The following is a 20404-nucleotide window of genomic DNA, read 5'->3' as shown; positions in this document are numbered from 1 at the left end:
ATGTATTTGGAATTCAAGTGATGAGAGAAAGTAGGAAGTGCCATTTTAAAAACTGAGAAATAAATTTAATAAGGTTAAAAACTTTTGAATTTGTTGTTAAATATTAATATAAAATTTCTACGCATCTTCGTTCTTCACCGCATTTAATGTAAAGAGGACAGTTGCGATCACGTGGGGTTAGAAGTAAAGGAGGAGGGCGGTGGTGGTGGTAACGGTCAGGTCAAGTGGTGGAAATTGGGAAACGACCGTTGCAAAATTAAATGCAACTTCTCTCATTCAATTTTACTACTTAATCTCCTCCATTTAATTAACTGATTAATAAACAATGATAATGGAATCTGATTAATCCATCCATCGTCTACAACCATCTCGATTGATCCGTGTAGACCGACCCACCTGCCAGCCAAAGGCTATTTTCTTTGCAATGCATGGAAATAATAATTGAATTATTCATTAAAATATTCGATATATATATATATATATATATATATATATATATATATATATATATATAATGTGTGATGATAAATTAAAAAAGAAAAAAGATTAATAATAAGTTGACTATTTATGAAAGGGGGAAGGAATACAGCCATACAGGAAGTTCGTATGAATTGGAGGTGGCAAAATAATGATCCACAACTGTTTCAATTCGCTTTTGAAATGGCCTCCAAAGCTTATCTACTTGTAAAAACACCCCACTTTATTCATTCTTTTTTTTCTTTCTTTTCAATAAACGAAACCCCCAGATGTTTAGTTTTTTCTTTTTATTAGACCCACCTGCCTAAAATATTAAACAAAGTTTTCTGTGTTTCACCATATAATAGTAATTTAAATAATGTCCATATTCTCGAATGGAAAAGTAAGAATGAATGTGATTTAAAAGAGGAAACTTTAAATACTCCAACCACGTGGCCGGAAAATCAATGGCTCCTCCGCAAAAGCAGGTGGTGTTTCACACTATTGAATTGTTGAGGACGTCGTCGTCGTCCCGACCACATTTAATTTTGAATAATTGCTTATTTTAAATGGTGTGCCCTAAGGTCTATGTTTTTAATAATTTTAGGAAAAACTTCTCGAACAAGATGGACCAAATTCCTTAGCCTTCTCTACAACTACAACTAGAACAGAACTATCTATAGATGTCGGGTATAACATAACTAAACTTTAGCTTCTTATCTTCTTTGTTCAATTAAATTCAACGTTGAACTTTTAATTGTGAAGGATGAATTTGTGAGACGACAGTAATTTAATTTCCCCTTTTTCAAATTGAAGTATTTAAAACTTTTCTATAATTTCATAAAATCATTCCACGGATATTGTACTTCATTTGACTACTACTTCTTTTAGCCACAAATGTCATTTAATATTTTACTTAAAAATTCTATTTAATGTTGTATATTCATTATATATTTATAATGCATGCATGTAAAACAAGTAACACATTATATTCTGGATTATTTTTATTGCTTATGTGATATTTAGCATTTAAAAATAAGGATATGATAATTGGTAAATTATGTAAATTCGCCTTAGAGATCCATTATATTCTCTGTCCTTTTTAATTATTGTTATTCAATAATTTGTAGAATATAACTCAATAATTCAACTTCAATGGTCCAATTCTTACAAATTGTTCATATTTTGGACCACTTTAAAAAATAATGAAGTAATTTTCAACAACTAATTTAATTTTCTCTTACTCTTTTCTCCCTTTGAATTAACGCTTCCCACTCTTTGAAAGATAACAGCAAAGAATTCTCTTTTTCCTTTTTTTTTTCTTTTTACCATCATATAATTTCAAATAAGTTATGTGATTATTTTTCAAACCAATCATGCTAAAATTAATACCCAATAATTTAGTACATTAATAGAACTCAAAATGTATATCTAGTACAAATAGAAGCGGGAGATTTGAAACCAAATTTCTTAGTTATTAATACATACTAACGTAAATGCTATATGGTAAAATAAATCTCATTGAATATATATATATATATATATTTGGTCAATAATTTATTTTTAACTGTTTCCTTAATATGATTTGCAAGTACTAAACACTTCTTCAACCTAAATGTAGGACATTGGATGAAAAAATAAATAAAAGTTTGGGAATGTATGGATAAGTCATATATATTAATTATCAATGTGAACATACTAATATTATATTTGAAGAAAAATAACATCTTTAACTCAAAAGTTGATTACGACGCTTACTAAAGTTTGTTTAATTCTCTCAAGACTTTTATTTGAAGTAACCAATTAAAAAAAGTATCTACCATATTACACATTGAGAGAACAAAACATTAGAAAGAAATAACTACTAAAATCTATGTTTTTTAATAATACTAAAAGCTAATTTATAAAAGAAATTAAGTTTAAAAAAAAAGTTAATAGATAAAATTAATTTGGTTAAGAGGATCAATTATTATGAGAAATGAAGGGAAGGGAGAGAGAAAATAAAGTTATGATAGTGATGTCCCCTAGTACGTAGGAAAAAGAGAGAAATTTAGCCGTAATTAAAATGTAGGCAGGAAACTTTAATATTCTTAAAACTAATATACACACACCGCATGCCAATAAATATAATCAGAGGCAGCTTTTATTTTTATTTTTTTCTTTTATTCCCCAATTCTCAGTACATCTGATTCTGCAGTAAGAAGTGGGATGTGCTGTTGCTAACCCAATAAATATGTTAGATTTTCTCCCAATAAATATGTTACAAGGCCAAAGAAAAAAGAAAGAAAAAAACTAAAACACATAAATAATCCAAAATATAAGAATTTGATTTTTGGTTGCATGGAATAACATAATTGATTTGGTGTCCCATGCCACGGCCCCTTCTCTCCCCCCAACCCTTACACCTTACTCCTAATACACCTTTTTTGCTTTTCTTTGCTTCTATTTCTCTTTGGAATTGGATGGGAGGGAGATAGTGTAACTGGGACCCATTCCCTAACGTCTTTTATTATTATTAGTTTCTTTTTAATGATGATTCAAAAATAAAATAATTTCCCCACACGTGCGTTGGAGGTTTCTTTACATATACCTGATACAGTTCGGCCTACCACCACCACCCTCACTATTTTTCCATTACACAAAATATAAATGAGCTGGATTCAAATTCACAAAACAATTTAATATTTCTACTTTTCTTATTTATCATCATCATTATTCGTAAATACATACATGAAACGAAACGGGATCTCCTATAATAAATTGGACCGTTTGATTCTTTTTTCTCTTTTTTTCCCTCAAGTACCATGATTTTTTTATATATATATATATATGTCTAATTAAAAAAATAGTAATGACTGGAGGGCAGAAAAATATGGCATACCCAAGACCTTGAAATTAAAAAAAAAAAAAAAAAAAAAAAAAAAAAGCAAACTGAGGAATCTGGGGAGATGTGATGCCCGTACTATGACCGAGTAACCGACTCCGCCAGTTTCCCGATTCTTTCCACTAGTTCTGGGGATAGCTTCTTCGCCGGTTTTCGTTCCTTTTCGGCTCGATGATCAAACCCCAGTGCGTACGACACTTCTTCCGAGCTCCATCCGGCTTTCCGGAGAACGTCCGAAAACCGATCCGTTTTTAGAAGCAGAGCGTCCAGAACTGCTTGGTTGTCCACCAACACCATCGCCGCTCCTTCGAAGAATCCCGAGGCCGACACCTCTACTATCTCTGTGATGTCCGTTTCACTCCATCCCCCTTCTCTTAAAGTCGATCCTATTTCTTCTATGTATTCGTTTACCCATTTCGGAATTCCCGACCTCGGCATCTCGATTACTCTGTCCGGCGATGAAGACGACGACGACGACGAGTTTCTGCGCCGCCGGTCCACCACGGCGTCGCTCCAGAACTCCACCCACCTCGGCGTTCTTGCTCCGGTGTCCAGGCTCCGTCTAGAGAAGTTGGAGGAAGACCCCGCAGATTTTTCACTGATGGACCTTTGCTTTTTGAGATGGTGGGCATCGGATTGGGAGCTCCGAAAAAGGAATTCCCGCTCGAAAAAATCGGATAGATCCAAACCACAAAAGGAGATCCGATTCTCATCGACGGAGAAGATTGGGTTCCCCGCCAGAGAAGGGTTGCAGGGAATGTAGCAATGATTGAAGAGGGGAATCAAAAGAGGCGCTCTCTTCAGAGCATTTCTAGCGACCCGCAAGGCCTTTTCAGGGTCCAAGGGCCTTGGACCCCAAGACTTTGACCAGAACGTATTCTTGGCGATTTGAAAACTAATAGCCGCAATTGGAAGGTCGAGCGTGGCTCTAAGATGTTGTCTGGCCCCGGAAGAACGCCAATCGGGGAACCCAGGACCGATGGGTAAACCAGCAGAGAGTACGGCTCGGAGATCGGGAGGGAAAACGAAGCCAAACTCGGCCTCAGCTCGAGCGAACTCGGCGATGGAGAGGCCGTTTTGAACCTCTACGCCGGTGTTGCGCAAATGGGTGATGACGTTGTCAGCGAGAGAAGAGAAGGAGAGAAGGCCGGCGCGTGAGGGGTGAGAAGGAGTGACAGCAGCGGCACGAGCGGAGAGGCGTCGGAGTCCAGCGACATGGGCCGGATTGAGACCGGCCATCCTGCGGTCGACGTCCACCATTGGAGGGGAGAAGTAAACGGATAGAGCAGTGATAAATAGAAGAAGGATTGTATTGAGAAATGGTGTACAAGTTTAGGGAAGAATTCGGAAAAGAATGGAAGGTGAAGTAGAGGTACTTATAGAGGTAGAGGTGGGACGAGTGGGTTGTGTTAAATCAATGTTAATGGGAGTGGACCCCATCTCAGATTTTCATTTAAGTGGTTTTTTTCTTCTTTTTTTTTTTAAAAAAAAATTTCTTTTTCCTTTATCTTTTACCCATCGGCACTTCTTGCATTGCGGTTGCGACTTTCTATTATCACTAATATATATATATATATATATATATATATATATATATATTAATATTTATATTCCCAACACCACCGCAGTAATTTCACTTCTTTTCCACCGCACACCGTGCATTTTTCTTTTTCTTTTTCTTTTTCTTTTTCTTTTTCTTTTTTCTTTTGAAAACCGTGCATTTTTTTTTTTTTTTTTATATTTTTATTTCTATCTATTTTTCCTTTTTACTTTACCTTCTCAAACACACATTTCTATGTTCTCTTTTTTTCCTTTTTCACCATATTATTAAAATAATTCTCAATAACACATCTATATATTACATCAACTTTATTTCATTTGTTTTAGCACATTTATTTTTTCTTCATATGCCCATTTCTTTTATGGGTTCTATCATAATTTTCTTCCATTACAATTGATTCATGCACAACTCTAGTTCTAAATTTAATCTTAATTAAAAATCTTCCATCGGTACGAATTAATACAATAATTATTTAAGATTTTGCCATATAAACAATAATTTTGTTGGAATAAGTTAATAGAAGTTAGACTATACACATCTCATTTTAATTTTTAAGGCAAAAGTAGGATAGGAGAACCGAATAGTAATTAGTATTTATAATTAGTTGATGTAAAATAAAGGGAAAAAAAAGTATGAGTTGTAGGTTGAAGTTGTAGAGGTTGAAGTTGTAGCGTTGAAGGTGAAACACAAAACCACAAACTAAAAGAACAAGAAACATGTGATTGGCACGTGAAGTCGTCTTATAAAGAAAGGCAGAATTATGTCATTTTCACACATAAACTCTTAACTACAACTCTACACCAACATTTGTTTTTCATAAACAAAGTGGTTATTAACAGTTTTTAACTTGAAATATTTACAAATAAAATAAACATTTTTTTCTTTATAGTATAATTTTACTTTTATTCTAATAGAAACAAATAAATTATGATATTTTTTCATATTTATTAATATTTTTAAATAGTTCTCTTTGTCTAAAAGAATTTCTCAAAATGTTTATTGAATAAAGGATTTTTGTTGGTGAAATCAATTATGAAATTTTTTATATTGTTAAGGTGTATCTGGTAGATGCTCATGACAAATGAGAAAATCCATTGTTTAAACTTTTGAGAAGTTCTTTTCTTCTTTTTGTCTTTTTTTTTTTTTTTTTTATGATATATATATACATAGACCAAAAGCTAGATGTTGATAATTAATCTATGGTGTGTATAGATTACAATAAATCGGAGACACTTTAGCCATTCAAAAAGTCACCTTTTAAATCAATTAGGGACACGAACCAAACTTGATTTGATCATTAATTTTCAATCATCCCTCCATCGACCATAACATGGTTTCATTCAAATTTTATCGTCATTAATAGGTTTCAGTATTTAACATAGGAAAGAAGTGATTTTGTTTTCTCCATATATCTTTTCAATGATATTGATTTTGATTTTGAACAAAAACAAACAACATAGGTATGGAAAGAAAGAAACAAATTCAAGTGTTGAATAAAAAAAAAAAGCTTTTTAAGCCATCGGTGAATTCTTAGAAGGTGAGTATTACATCTTAGAATCTTGCATTTATAAAGATGTGGGTCCATTAGGAAACTATCTCGATTTTTATTGAATTAAGTCTATAGACACTACTTTCATTTCTAAATTTTTTTATTTTATTATCTACTTTCTACCAGTAATTTTTAAAAACCATGTCAAATTTTGAAAACCAAAAGATTAGCTAAATCACTTCATACAAGTGAGATTGACCTAGTTGTCAAGAATTACCTGTTTAGAAGAAAAGTGATTTGAAGCATACCAAAAGTGATTTTTTGAATGTTCAAAATTACTCTCTAAAATATGTTAAAAATAATTGGTTGTTGTCGAGGGATGATTTTTAATATTTTCTTGGACTATAAATTAGTTTTAATTATTAAAGATACATATAGCTTATATAGTAGTCTAAATCAAGGAAATGGAGCAATAACTTTGAATTAGATCCAAGCATAGAGGGGCTAGGAAAAGAAAGAAAGAAAGCAGGATGAATAAAATTTGTAGGTGCTTTTAGCATATGGACCAAATGTGTAATAAATACAAAAGTCACCAAACATTTTTTGAAGCTACAAAAGTCTAATGGAAAGTCACTATTGTTTACCTAAAGTGGAACCATATGTCCACTCTAAAACCCATCCTTTGGACTATGCCACTCTCATGTCTTTATCCAATAGGTTACTTTGTAGCCAACAAGATGGGATTTGGGTCCATTTTTTTTCCTTTCAAAAATAACAATGATTATTAATTGAAATGAAATACGTGACGATCTATCTTGTTGATAACATCATACGTTTTAATGCACACTCACACATATAAAAAATTTAGCTATACACATTCGTCTACTTTGGAATTAGTCAGGTGAGGCCAATGACTTTAGTAATAAAAATGATGAAAGCAATGGTATGAAAATAGGTTGAAGGAGAAGTGAGATAATTGGGTTGGTTAAATTGCAAAGGGGGGAAAGGACCACAGGACAGAGGCTGATCTTGAAAGGTCAAGAGGAAGGCAGTGAGTTCGGAGTTTGGGTGTGGTGTGTCATTATATGATTAGTGAGTTTCACAATAAATTCAATTTCTTCAGTTACCAAGTAAAGGAAGTCCGTAGCCTCTCTTGACTTTGACACATTGGCTTTACACTCACAAAAAAAATGGGGAGTTGGGACTTTGAATTTTGGAACCAAAATTTATTTTTTATATTACAAACTGTCAACATTCATATCTTCTTTTGGTCCAGTGTGATCTATAGCCAATACAAAAGGGGAACAAACCTAGCCACACAAGATTAGATTCTCTCTACTTTTATGTATTTATTTCTTGTTTTATATTATAGTGTATATATAATAATAATAATAATAAATAATAATATAAAGTGATTTGAACCATAGATATCTTGATTTACGGCAAACAAACTTACTTTGATTTATTTAATTAGGTCATTATCAATAATTTTTAGTATAATTTATATTACGGTACTTTGATTTATTTTGCTTTCTTTTTGTTAGAGTTTACCTTTTCTTTTGTTGGTTAATATTAGTTTATCATAACTATTGTTTTTAATTTTTATTTTTCTAAAGAGATTAATATTAGTTTCACCATTATTCCAATTTATAGTATAATTTAACTGGATAAAAATTGAAAACTTTTGTTCCAATTAGTTCACGTCATAGATCCAAGTACTTCAGTTATATAGTTAGAGAAGTCAACCAAAGTCTTACATCATATAGATAGATGAATAATTATAGATACATAAGTAAAGACAATTATTTCAATTCGAGTAGAGTAAAAATAAAGTTATTAGAATAAAGTAAATAAGATCCTACCTGACAAATCTCCTAAAAAAGCAAAAAAAAGAAAGGAAGAGTTATGGGTTAATTTTTAAAAATAAAAAACCAAATGGTTGTGAAATGGATCTTAAAATATTTTATTATTAAATTAATTTTTGAAAAACATAATAAATTACAATTTTTATCTTTACCGTTGCCTTCATTACCGATTAGATTAAGTTGGATGCATCTACTTTTACTAATATCACAATTCAATTATGGAAGGAAGGAAGGGAAGGGATTTGAAATCTTCATGTTGAAAGAAAGTTCCTAATAATGTATTTACAAAACTATTATTTCCTTAAAAAAAAAAAAAAAAAAAAAACAATAAATTTCTTTCTTTTTTTACTTTGTTGCAAGAGAGAGAGACACACAAACTTGTAACCCATGTGCTTTCACTAAAGAACTAATTTCACAATTATTTATCATAGGTAGGTGCCTTTCTTGTATGAAATGATAGTTAAACAACAACTTTTTATGTTGCTTCAAACTTTAATTCAATTATAATATATAACTAACCGGTCTATAAGCCTAACTATTGCTATGATAATAGGCAACTTGAATCATAATAATAATATTGAAAATTTGAGTTTCCCTAAACTCCCTTATATATGATCAAGATATTTGTCAATAAAGTAAGGTAAATGAGTTTAAGGATGTTGAGATTAATAATTACGTTATAGAAATATATATATATAAATGTAAATAACTTTTTATTATATATTGTGGTGAAGGTAGGATGAATAATTAAAAGAAAAATTTAAGGGGACACTCGTGTGCGGTGATTACATTGGGGTTGGTACCCACTTTTACCAAAGCCAATCATCAAATGTTATGCACACGCACAGTTAAAAAAGAAAAAAGAAAAAAGAAAAAAGAAAAAGAACCTTATATATAAAAAATAGTTAATGAATAGTTTATTAAGAGAGAAAAATAAAAACCCTATAAATTAATTAATTTATGTGAGGAGGTTAGGAGATAGGGATTGAGTACGCATCTCTTCATGCGTCTCATTAATAAAGATGTATAATAATAACAATAATAAATGAATTTGAACTTTGCTTTACACACAGCCTGCTTCAAGTTGAAGCCATATGTATGGTTTAAAGTTTGATCCTTTGCATAATTATGCCTTTTTTTCTTTCACCTTTTAATATTCCAATTAACTCTCCTTCTCACATGCGTAGCCTCCAAAATTAACTACACCATTCATCCCAAACTTGGAATATCATATGAAAGTTAATTTTCTCTTCAACTCAATAGTAGTTTTTTTTATTATTATTGTTATTATTCTTAAATTACTAATTGACCTGAAACTTAAGTATTAGGTTGGTGGGTAAAGCTAAGTTTAATTATTTTTTATCAACATTTAGTTTGATTCTAACACTCTTTCTGACGTTCATAATTTGATCTTGAAAATTTGGTCTTTTCATTTATTTATAATGATAGGAATAATAGTACGACTCATCTCCTAATAACTTAATGTTCTTTTAGTGCTGTTTTTTCGTGATCCTCAAACTTTTATGATTTGATGATCTCTTATGGTTCTTTTGATTTCATGAATTTTATTTCTTAATATGAAAATGTTTAGACTGTTTATTTTATGAATCAAAAGAGAAAGTTCTCATTTGTTGTGAATAAAGACATTAGTGAAATGAAAGGTGACAAATTTATGAAGGGGGTGGTTTGGTTGGTATAATTTAGTTGGGGAATTAGAGAAACAGTGGAAAAAAAATAATCCAAAAATAGCCATATGTTGGGAGGGCCCCCTCCAACTCTCTTCTACTCCTTTTTTACATTTCCCCCAAACGACCACTTGGATTTTCCCCCATTCCTTTCCCTCTCACATCAACAAAATGACTCTCTCTGCCCTTCACTTGTTTCGATCCCTAAACATTTTTCTTCTTCAAATTATACACACACACACCTCGTGTCATGGAACAATAAAGTTTTTGATTACTAATTAGTTGTATCAATAAGGGTCTTATCAGTTTCCAAAAGTCGTCCCATATTTTAACAGTTTTCGAAGCAGCAATTTTTTTAGTATTAATGAAATTTATCAATTATCCCCATGTTGTTATCATTATTGTTTTCCTTTTATCAAAATCATCTAATTACGAAAGATATTTAATATTGTTTGGACACTTATCTTTGACCAAGTCAGAAACTTTGTCCGAATAATTTCGATAAACATTCAGTTAATTAGAAAAACCGCAAAGAGATATACAGAGTTGAAAGTACCTATAGGTGGACAATTATAGAGTTTAAATTGGTGTTCTCATTGTGTAATTTAATATTTATTGACATTTTCGTTTAATTTAGGCTAAGCATAACCCATAATGATTCAATTAGAGGCCAGAGAGTGATATATATAGAGAGGAGGTTTAGTTTTAAGAACAAGCGTTGGTACGTGTGATAGCGTGCCATGATTAATTAATGTGTGTTTTGAAAATGTTAAGAACAAATTTCTCCCACAACAATGGAAAAAAGAATGAGAGGGTGGGATGGAAATGGAAAGAAAGAACATTCCATGCACAAGAGAGTTTCAATTTTGAAAATTTCAAAGGAGAAACCGACAGAAAATGTATCAAATTCAAAAACCCCCCAAATTGGTTTTTGGGTTGGGCTGTCAAAACGATGTAGTTTAAGGGTACCATCATGAACCTTCTTACAATCTTACTGCATGTCCCATCTTGCCTTCTCTTTCTCTTTAATCTAATTATTATCATTTTCTTTTTTCCTCTTTTCTTCTGTTTACCTTCACACTTTGCAACTTACAAACTTACCTTACCCAAAGTACAACAATAACATTCCCAATTTTAACCATGTTACAGTGAAATATCTGTTTCCTTCTACACAGTACACATAAAGGTATATTCATATAACAAATAACTAAAAATAACGAATGCGTTTTCTTCTTCCCCAAATCACGAGATTACACATGTTTTCCAAAGCATATGATTATCTTAAACTTTCTCATTCTAACAACTTTATAAGCAGTTTAACTAATGAACTGCTTTATTTTCTAATTCTTGAATGGAATAATCCACGTCATTGCATATTATAACAAGGAAAATGATGGTAATTAGTACGAGGGATATTCTTATTTGTAAATTGAGTCAAATATTTGCATCTATCTCAATGAAAGAGAGAGAGAAAATTGCATGGGATAAAAGCTCTCAAAAAGCTGGTTCTCTGTTTGCCACCCAAGTCTTGTATATTGCAGAAATAATATGAAATATTATAATTTAACATAAAGAGAATCTTTTTATTAATAATAATATATTATTATTATTATTATTATAAAACCTTTTGAAGTATAAGAAAATTTCAGACCACAAAAAAAGTAAAAGTGCGTGGGAATTGAGACACAATCACTTGACCTGCTACAGAAACAATGATATTCATGAATTGGAGACTAAAATTCATTGAATGAAAGAGAGAGACGCTTCATAAGGGGAATCCGCACACAACAAATATTAAACATTGCATCAAAATGATGACACCCAAATCAAAATTGTTGGGGAGAATAATATATATAAATTAAAATTGTTGGGCTTATCATCTATTTTTGTTTATGGATAAAGAAAGGATAATGGATATAATTATATAAAATACAAGTGTTATTGCGTAAGAAGTATATATGTATATATATATATATTATTCTTGACTTTCATGCATTGGCCGTTCAATCATGCAAGTGCGTTATTGCGTAAGAAGTATGGTTTTTGACTTTCATGCATTGGCAAGATGTTCGATCATGTTCTCTCTTGGCCGTTCTTCAAGTTTTTGATTTGATGGTTGCGATGTATAATGACTCTTCTCTTTTACTGTAACGCCCACGATTATTCTCTACACAGTTTGGGCTTCATTTTGGGCTTTATTTGTTTATAGTTATACATACACGCAACATAAAGTTCTCATCTTCGATAAATTATATATATATAATGCCCCTAACCAATTTGCAGCTCTTATAATAAGTACCATGGAGGTGATGGGGTATTATTATTAGTACTGCAATTCAATTGCACTTTGCACCCCATCACCTGTCATTCTTTCATTACTTTATTTGCTGTTCGAAATCAACTACATACAAATGTTTGCTGTTCGAAATTGGTTGCACAAGTATGATCGTATCAGCATATGGGGTATTCTCTTATGTTAATTCTTAGAGTTTATGATTTGTGCATTCATAGAATTGAGAATGAATGTCATTTGTTCTTTGATTGTTCTTTTAGCTAGGTTGTTCATGGACATTATCTTATGCAAAACATGCTCGTCCCGCAAGGATGCTCGTTAGTATATAGGCAATCCAATTGTATTTATCATTTTAGTAGTTGTAATTGTTTACTTTCATGTTGTGTATTGATAGTTACCTCGTTTTATTAATTAGAATTTAATACATTAGTAAGAAAAAACAAAAACAGTATGGAAATATAAAGAAAAAAAAGAAGTAAAAAGATGATATTATTCACTGAAACTAAAACTATTGTGTATATTTGAAAATAATAATAATAACTAACATTAGACTAAAACTCACTGATGAATTCAGTATATATATATATATTCCCTTTATTTCTGCAGTTGAATCAAGATCCCATTATCAAACTGAAGTTAGTATTACAATAATTAGCACTATTTTGTAGAGGTTGAAAATATGATACTTATTTCTTAAATCATTAATCCACTAAGCGATGAGGTGTGGAAACTCCCTTAACTTAAGAATCTATCACCCACTACACAATTAACTAACTGTGGAAAGATTGAGAAGGAAATTAAACACATTTTAAATGTACCAATTAATTAACTCCAGGAATAATATATCCGATTAGTGTTCAATAATATAATAAATAAAAAATAAAAATGATGGGAATAAGTTTGAAAAAGGAATAATACAAATTATACTTTTTGGACGTAAAAATGAAAGGAATGTATATATATGGAAGATTAAGAACATATTGACCAAATTAAAATATAAAAGGACGGAAATAAGGTTGAAGTGCTGATGATTACTTCCGCCAGTCAAGGCGGCTTCAAATGAGCCAATTGCCAATTGGACGTAAGCCAAAATAAAATAAATGTATGTTTTTAATTTGATTAAAATTGACTCCAACTCTACTCCTGCCGGCTGCTTAAATAATTCCCTTCCCATCTATCTTTCCTTTTATTTCTTTTCTAAAAATTTTGCAATAATTCTGATCCTTCTAATTTGTACGATCTCATAATTAACATACCCAATTACTTTTCCTTGAAGCAACAAAATTTTTGTTGTCACTCAAATATATATCGTGCTAAGTACTTATTTTTGTCCTTAAATTAATTAACGATACAAAGTAAATCATAAGCTTGTCAGTGGCGAACTTTCCAGATATTTTCCTACAATTTCATTTGTTTGCCAACGACCTTACTAATATATATTGATTCTTGATTGTTTGTCGGTTGTTATGTTATTATGGCCTAGGATTCCAAACATTCCCAACTATCCATTTTTCTTACATTATTTTAATCAATACTTCACTTCAAAACACCTTTTTCCTTTCAATATTAAGCTAGAGGAATCCGCCTCCATTTTACACCTAATATTGGATTGAAGAAAAAAAATACATATACATGTTTTATTTTATATCACCCATGCTAAAATCGAGAGTCAAATAAGAATTTCCATAAATATATGTAAATAAATAAAAAAAAAAAAAAGTTTACATGGATTTGGACTTTTGAGGCACTTGTCTTATTGTGAAATGAAAGACCAAGTCCAGTTATAGAAGTTGACAAAATTTATATTCTGATTGTTTATTACTCCATTATTTCCCATACTATTATTATCCAAATAATAAGAACCATTTCATTATTTTCAATAGTTATCCACTTATACTAAAAAAAAAAATCTTTAAAACAAACTATTGACCATACACAATATCAAAATTAGTTGAATTTTAAATCATATTAATTTTGAATTATAAATTAGTTATCAGTATAAAAATAATTAAAACAACAACAAGTTACTTTAGTTCATATGATTAAATTATATTAATTTATCAAACAACACTACTAGTTGTTCTTTTTTTTTTTTTAAAAAAAAAAAAAAAGCAAAGCTAACTTCAAAAATTTTTAGAATTACAACAATCACAAACAAAGTGTTACAATTTCATTTAAAAAAAGTTTGGAATTTTGTACTTATTAAAATGATTAAAAGAAAATTGGGGAGGAAAAAGGAAAGATAAAAGAAGTATCCGTTACAAAAATAATGAGTAAGGGTAGTGAAGTAAAGAGACAAAAATGGTAAGCGTGTGATATGCAGTAATTGTTTCCAAATTTATGGAATGGTTTTGTGTTAAAAATTTTGGAAAATTGTAGAGGTTGGTTTGATATTTATAAGAAAGTTGATTGGGGCATCAAATTAAATTAGCATTTTGTTGTGAAAGAAAAGGGGAATTGTGAGGGAAAAATGATGAAACAAACTTGGGGAAAAAGGGAGAACGGCGACAGGTCAGCATGACGAGGACCAACCAAAGTTGAAGTCTTTACCTCTGGCCCACCTCCACCATCACCACCACCGCCTCCACTCCAACTCCACGCTCCCCTATATTCCTCTTTCTCTTCTATTTCATTAACAAATCCCCCTCCCCCCCCCCCCCCCCCCCCAACTTTACCCATATCGATTCCAATCCCTCTCCCCGGCGAGGTCTCCGGACCCCCGGCGGTACTATACATGTCGGATTCCGCCGACCATCGCCTACCGCCTCCCCCTTTTTCTCGCCCTTTCCCGCTCTACAAGCAGCACTCCTGGTCCCCCGATGCCGACCGTGACCAAGCCTGGGTGCGCCGCAAAACCCAAAGCAAGATGCGACGGAGCAAGAGCGTGACCGACGATGACCTCGAAGAACTTAAAGCCTGCGTTGAATTGGGTTTTGGATTCAACTCACCGGAGGTGGACCCTCGACTCTGTGAAACTTTTCCAGCGTTGGGATTTTACCACGCCGTCAACAAGCAGTACAATCGTACTCTTTCGAACTCTTCGGCGTCTCTCTGCTCTTCCCCTGTTTCTGACTCTGTTTCTCCCTCTGCCGACGGTAGTCCCGCCGCCATAATCAGCCACGGTATGTTAGCTTTCTTACAAACCCCTTTGTGAAATTTGTTAAGAAAGTGCTTTATGATTGAAACATGCTCATGTGTGTTTATCTTTGTTAAGTTAATTTAGTCCAAGTTTGTTCCTATTTCTTAGGAATTAGTCATTCATGATGTTAGTGGAGAAAGTTTAGGGTCATGATGTTAGTGGGTAGTTATTTTTAAGACTTTAAATACTGTATTTTTCTTTGAATGTAATTGAAATGAATTTGTCTTCAATTTTCCATTGCAATATTTATTTTTACTCTAGAAAATAACAATTGGTATCAGAGCTCTCTTCTTAAGGGATCTGTGAGTGTGAGTTGTTGTGTCATGGACGCCATAACAAGTTCTAGTTTCACTTCAATTTCTCCATTGATATTTGATGGAGACAACTACCAAGTTTGGGCAGTTCGTATGGAAGCTTATATGGAAGCTTTGGATATTTGGGAAGCAGTGGAAGAGGATTATGAAATTCCTGCTCTTCCAGACAATCCTACCATGGCACAAATCAAAGCGCAAAAGGAGAAGAAGACAAAGAAATCCAAGGCAAAGGCATGTCTGTTTGCTGCAGTCTCATCTACTATCTTCACTAGAATTATGACTCTGAGATCAGCATATGAGATATGGAATTATCTCAAGTCAGAATATGAGGGAGATGAAAGAATCAAAGGAATGCGTGTGCTAAACTTGATTCGAGAATTCGAGTTGCAGAAGATGAAGGAAACAGAATCAATTAAAGAGTATTCTGTTAGGTTATTGGACATTGCAAACCAAATCAGATTACTTGGTTCTGTGTTCAAGGACTCAAGAATTGTAGAAAAAATTCTTGTATCAGTGCCTGAAAAATTTGAGGCATCTATTTCTGCCTTAGAAAATACCAAAGATTTGACTCAAATCACTCTTGCAGAGATACTCAATGCTTTGCAAGCGCAGGAACAAAGAAGAGCCATGAGGCAAGAAGGTGCTGTTGAAGGAGCCTTGCCAGCGAAGCATCATGAGAACGTTAGGAACAATAAGAAGAAGAAGTTTTTCAAGAAGAATCAAATTTCTACTAGAGAATCTTCAACTTACAACAAAGCAGGAGTCAAGAAGGGATCCTATCCTCCCTGTTCACATTGCAATAAACAGGGTCATCCTCCTTTTAAATGCTGGAGGAGACCAAACGCCAAGTGCACCAAATGTAACCAAATGGGGCATGAAGCTGTAATTTGCAGGAACAATAATCAACAACAAGGTGTAGAGGCCAAAATTGCTTATCAGGAGGAGGAGGAGGAGGATCAATTGTTTGTGGCAACATGCTTCGTGGGTGGTGAGTCAAATGAAAGCTGGCTGATTGACAGTGGATGTACCAACCATATGACTCATGACAAGGAGTTGTTTAAAGATCTGAAGCCAACAAATATCACCAAAGTCAGAATTGGCAATGGAGACTACATCTCAGTCAAAGGAAAGGGGACTATTGCGATTGCCAGTTGTAAAGGTACAAAGCATATACAAGATGTTCTTTTTGTACCTGACATTAACCAAAATTTGTTGAGTGTGGGTCAACTTATTGAAAAAGGTTTTAAAGTTACTTTTGAAAATGAATATTGCTTGATTAAGGATGCAGCAAATCAAGATATTTTCAAAGTAAAAATGAAAGGAAAAAGTTTTTCACTTAATCCTTTAGAGGAGAAGCAATCTGTTTTTGCTCTCAAAGAAGATGAAACACAGCTTTGGCACAAAAGAGTCGGTCACTATCATCATCAAGGGCTGCTACAACTAACGGAGTTGGCACTTGATTTTCCCAAGCTTAGTGAAGAAATCTCAAGCTGCAAAGCGTGTCATTTTGGAAAGCAAAATAGGAAGTCATTTCCCAAGTCATCTTGGAGAGCCACTCAAAAATTGCAGCTCATTCACACAGATGTTGTAGGTCCTCAGAGAACACCTTCTTTAAAAGGTAGTCTCTATTATATTGCTTTTATTGATGACTTCACCAGAATGTGCTGGATTTTTTTCTTGAAGTTTAAATCAGAGGTTGCTCATGTCTTTTGGAAGTTCAAGGCAAGAGTTGAAAATGAAAGTGGTTGCAAAATTCAAATGGTAAGGTCTGACAATGGGAAGGAGTATGTTTCGGCAGAATTTGACAAGTTTTGTGAAGATTCAGGCATAAAACATCAACTTACAGCTCCTTACACTCCTCAACAAAATGGAGTTAGTGAGAGGAGAAATAGATACATCATGGAGATGACAAGATGCATGCTGCATGAAAAGAGTTTGCCAAAGAAGTTTTGGGCAGAGGCAGCAAATACAGCTGTATTTCTTCAAAATAGGCTTCCCACAAAAGCATTGAAGGAAAAGACACCATTTGAGGCATGGTATGGGTACAAACCATCATTGAAATTTCTCAAAGTATTTGGTTGTTTGTGTTTCACTCATGTTCCACAGAGCAAGCGTGACAAACTTGATAGGAGAGCTTCACCGGGTGTCTTTATAGGCTATAGTTCTATCAGCAAAGCCTATAAAATTTTCCAACCACAAACTGGAAAGATTGTCGTGAGCAGGGATGTTCACTTCGAGGAAGATGAAGAGTGGAACTTTGATGATGCAGAGAAGAAAGGTCAGACCTTGGAAAAGATGAAATTCAAGTTTTTTGATTCAAGCATTGAAGAGGAAGATGACAGGCAGAATGAAATAGTAGATGATGCTTCCGTGAGAGGAACAAGGTTGCTTTCTGATATTTATGAAAGGTGCAATGTTGCTGTGTGTGAACCTGCAAACTATGCAGAAGCAAAGAAAGATCAAAGGTGGATAGCTGCAATGGAGGAGGAGTTGTCAATGATAGAGAAGAACAAAACTTGGATCCTTGTTGACAGACCTCAAGATAGGAAGGTAATTGGAGTTAAATGGGTGTTTAGAACCAAGCTTAATGCTGATGGCTCGATTAACAAGCACAAAGCCAGGCTTGTGGTTAAAGGGTATGCTCAAATCTTTGGTGTTGATTACTCTGATACTTTTGCTCCTGTTGCTAGAATGGACACAATCAGGTTACTATTTGCAATAGCTGCACAAAAGGGGTGGAAATTGTATCAGTTGGATGTCAAATCAGCTTTTTTGAATGGTGTCTTACAAGAAGAAATTTATGTTGAGCAGCCCGAAGGATGTGAGAAGCAAGGTGAAAGAAATAAAGTCTATCTTCTCAAGAAGGCTCTTTATGGTTTAAAACAAGCTCCAAGAGCTTGGTATAGCAAAATTGATGAACATTTACTGAGCTTGGGATTTTTGAAAAGTCTATCAGAATCAACCTTATATGTTAAGCACAATGGTACTAACATTCTTATTGTTTCACTGTATGTTGATGACCTACTGGTTACAGGAAACAATGCAGATCATATTCAAAATTTCAAATGGGAGATGATGAAGATGTTTGAAATGACAGATCTCGGGCTCATGTCCTACTTCCTTGGCATAGAGATCAAGCAAGGGCAAGGTGAAGTTTTCATTTGCCAGAAAAAATATGCAAAGGAAATACTAAAGAAGTTTAAGATGGATGAGTGTAAGGCTGTAAGCACTCCAATGAATCAAAAAGAGAAGTTGTGCAAAGAAGATGGTGCTGACAAAGTTGATGAAGGATATTTTAGGAGTTTAATTGGTTGCTTGATGTATCTCACAGCAACAAGACCTGATATTTTGAATGCTGTGAGTATTTTGTCTCGTTTCATGCATTGTGCAAGTGAATTACATCTTAAGGCAGCAAAAAGAGTGATACGATATGTCAAAGGCACAAGTGATTTTGGTGTTAAGTTCACTAGGGGCAAGGAGTTCAAACTGATTGGTTTTTCTGATAGTGATTGGGGAGGTTCCATTGATGATATGAGAAGCACTTTAGGTTACTGTTTTACTCTTAGCTCTGGTGTTTTCTCTTGGAGCTCGAAAAAGCAAGAGATTGTAGCCCAATCCACTGCTGAAGCAGAATTTATTGCTGCAACAGCTACTGCCAATCAAGCTTTATGGCTGAGGAAAATTTTACTTGACCTTGATCTGGAGCAGAAGAAAAGCACGGAGATTCTTGTTGATAACAAAGCGGCTATTGCTATTTCTCATAATCCTGTGTTTTATAAGAAGACTAAACATTTTAACATCAAGTTATTTTTTTTAAGGGAAGTGCAGAAAAGTGGAGAGGTGATTCTTGTCTACTGCAAAACAGAAGATCAAGTTGCAGACATATTAACTAAACCGTTGCCTACTTGCAAGTTCGAGTTTCTAAGGTCAAAACTTGGTGTTTGCAACTCCTAAAGCAAGGAGGAGTGTTAAGAAAGTGCTTTATGATTGAAACATGCTCATGTGTGTTTATCTTTGTTAAGTTAATTTAGTCCAAGTTTGTTCCTATTTCTTAGGAATTAGTCATTCATGATGTTAGTGGAGAAAGTTTAGGGTCATGATGTTAGTGGGTAGTTATTTTTAAGACTTTAAATACTGTATTTTTCTTTGAATGTAATTGAAATGAATTTGTCTTCAATTTTCCATTGCAATATTTATTTTTACTCTAGAAAATAACAAAATTGAATTGTGAATTTTGATTTTAATCTATGTGTTTGTCCGTCGGAAAATTCCGAACTGGTTTTTCAGGGGAGAATCCGCAGATGGTGAAAGCAAGGCTGAAACAATGGGCGCAGGTGGTTGCTTGTTCAGTACGGCAGTATTGATTCTTGCTAATCAATTTCAACACTAAATTTGTGTTATGTTTTTTCGTTTTCCTTCTCAGACTTCCGTTTCTGACTTGACTACAAATTCTAATCAACACATACACATTTAATCCTCAATTTCCCTAATTTTCTTGTACTTTTTTTTGTTTTTCTTGAATTCTCTGTTTCCAAAATTCTGTTGGCAAATCGACCTCAAAGTTATGTAATTTTAAAATTATAATCAGAGAACACAAGGGAAATTGGAAGAACATGGAGGCAACTGGGTCTATCTTTCGCTTCCACACGTATCCTTTTCATATTATCTCAAGAAATTTTTGGTTTCTGAAATCATGAGGGAAACGAAATGGGATTCTG

At 33.2% G+C, this 20404-nt stretch overlaps 2 protein-coding genes across 2 annotated transcripts; one reads left to right on the top strand and one right to left on the bottom strand.

Annotated features, from left to right (window-relative positions):
• Positions 1-3121: 3121 nt before the first annotated feature.
• Positions 3122-4797, bottom strand: LOC103504469 (uncharacterized). The gene has a single exon (XM_008468815.3). It carries the CDS (start codon positions 4598-4600, stop codon positions 3419-3421), a length of 1182 nt encoding a protein of 393 aa, XP_008467037.1. The 5' UTR covers positions 4601-4797; the 3' UTR covers positions 3122-3418.
• Positions 4798-14187: 9390 nt separating this feature from the next.
• On the top strand, positions 14188-20167 carry LOC103504252 (uncharacterized). Its single transcript, XM_051088759.1, has 2 exons — positions 14188-15355; positions 19974-20167. The coding sequence occupies exons 1-2, from the start codon at positions 14968-14970 to the stop codon at positions 20048-20050; spliced, it is 465 nt and encodes a 154-aa protein (XP_050944716.1). The 5' UTR covers positions 14188-14967; the 3' UTR covers positions 20051-20167.
• Positions 20168-20404: the final 237 nt, after the last annotated feature.

Source organism: Cucumis melo, chromosome 8, assembly GCF_025177605.1.
Source record: "Cucumis melo cultivar AY chromosome 8, USDA_Cmelo_AY_1.0, whole genome shotgun sequence".
Classification (NCBI taxonomy): domain Eukaryota; kingdom Viridiplantae; phylum Streptophyta; class Magnoliopsida; order Cucurbitales; family Cucurbitaceae; genus Cucumis; species Cucumis melo.
This window is presented reverse-complemented; position numbering and strand designations above follow the sequence as displayed.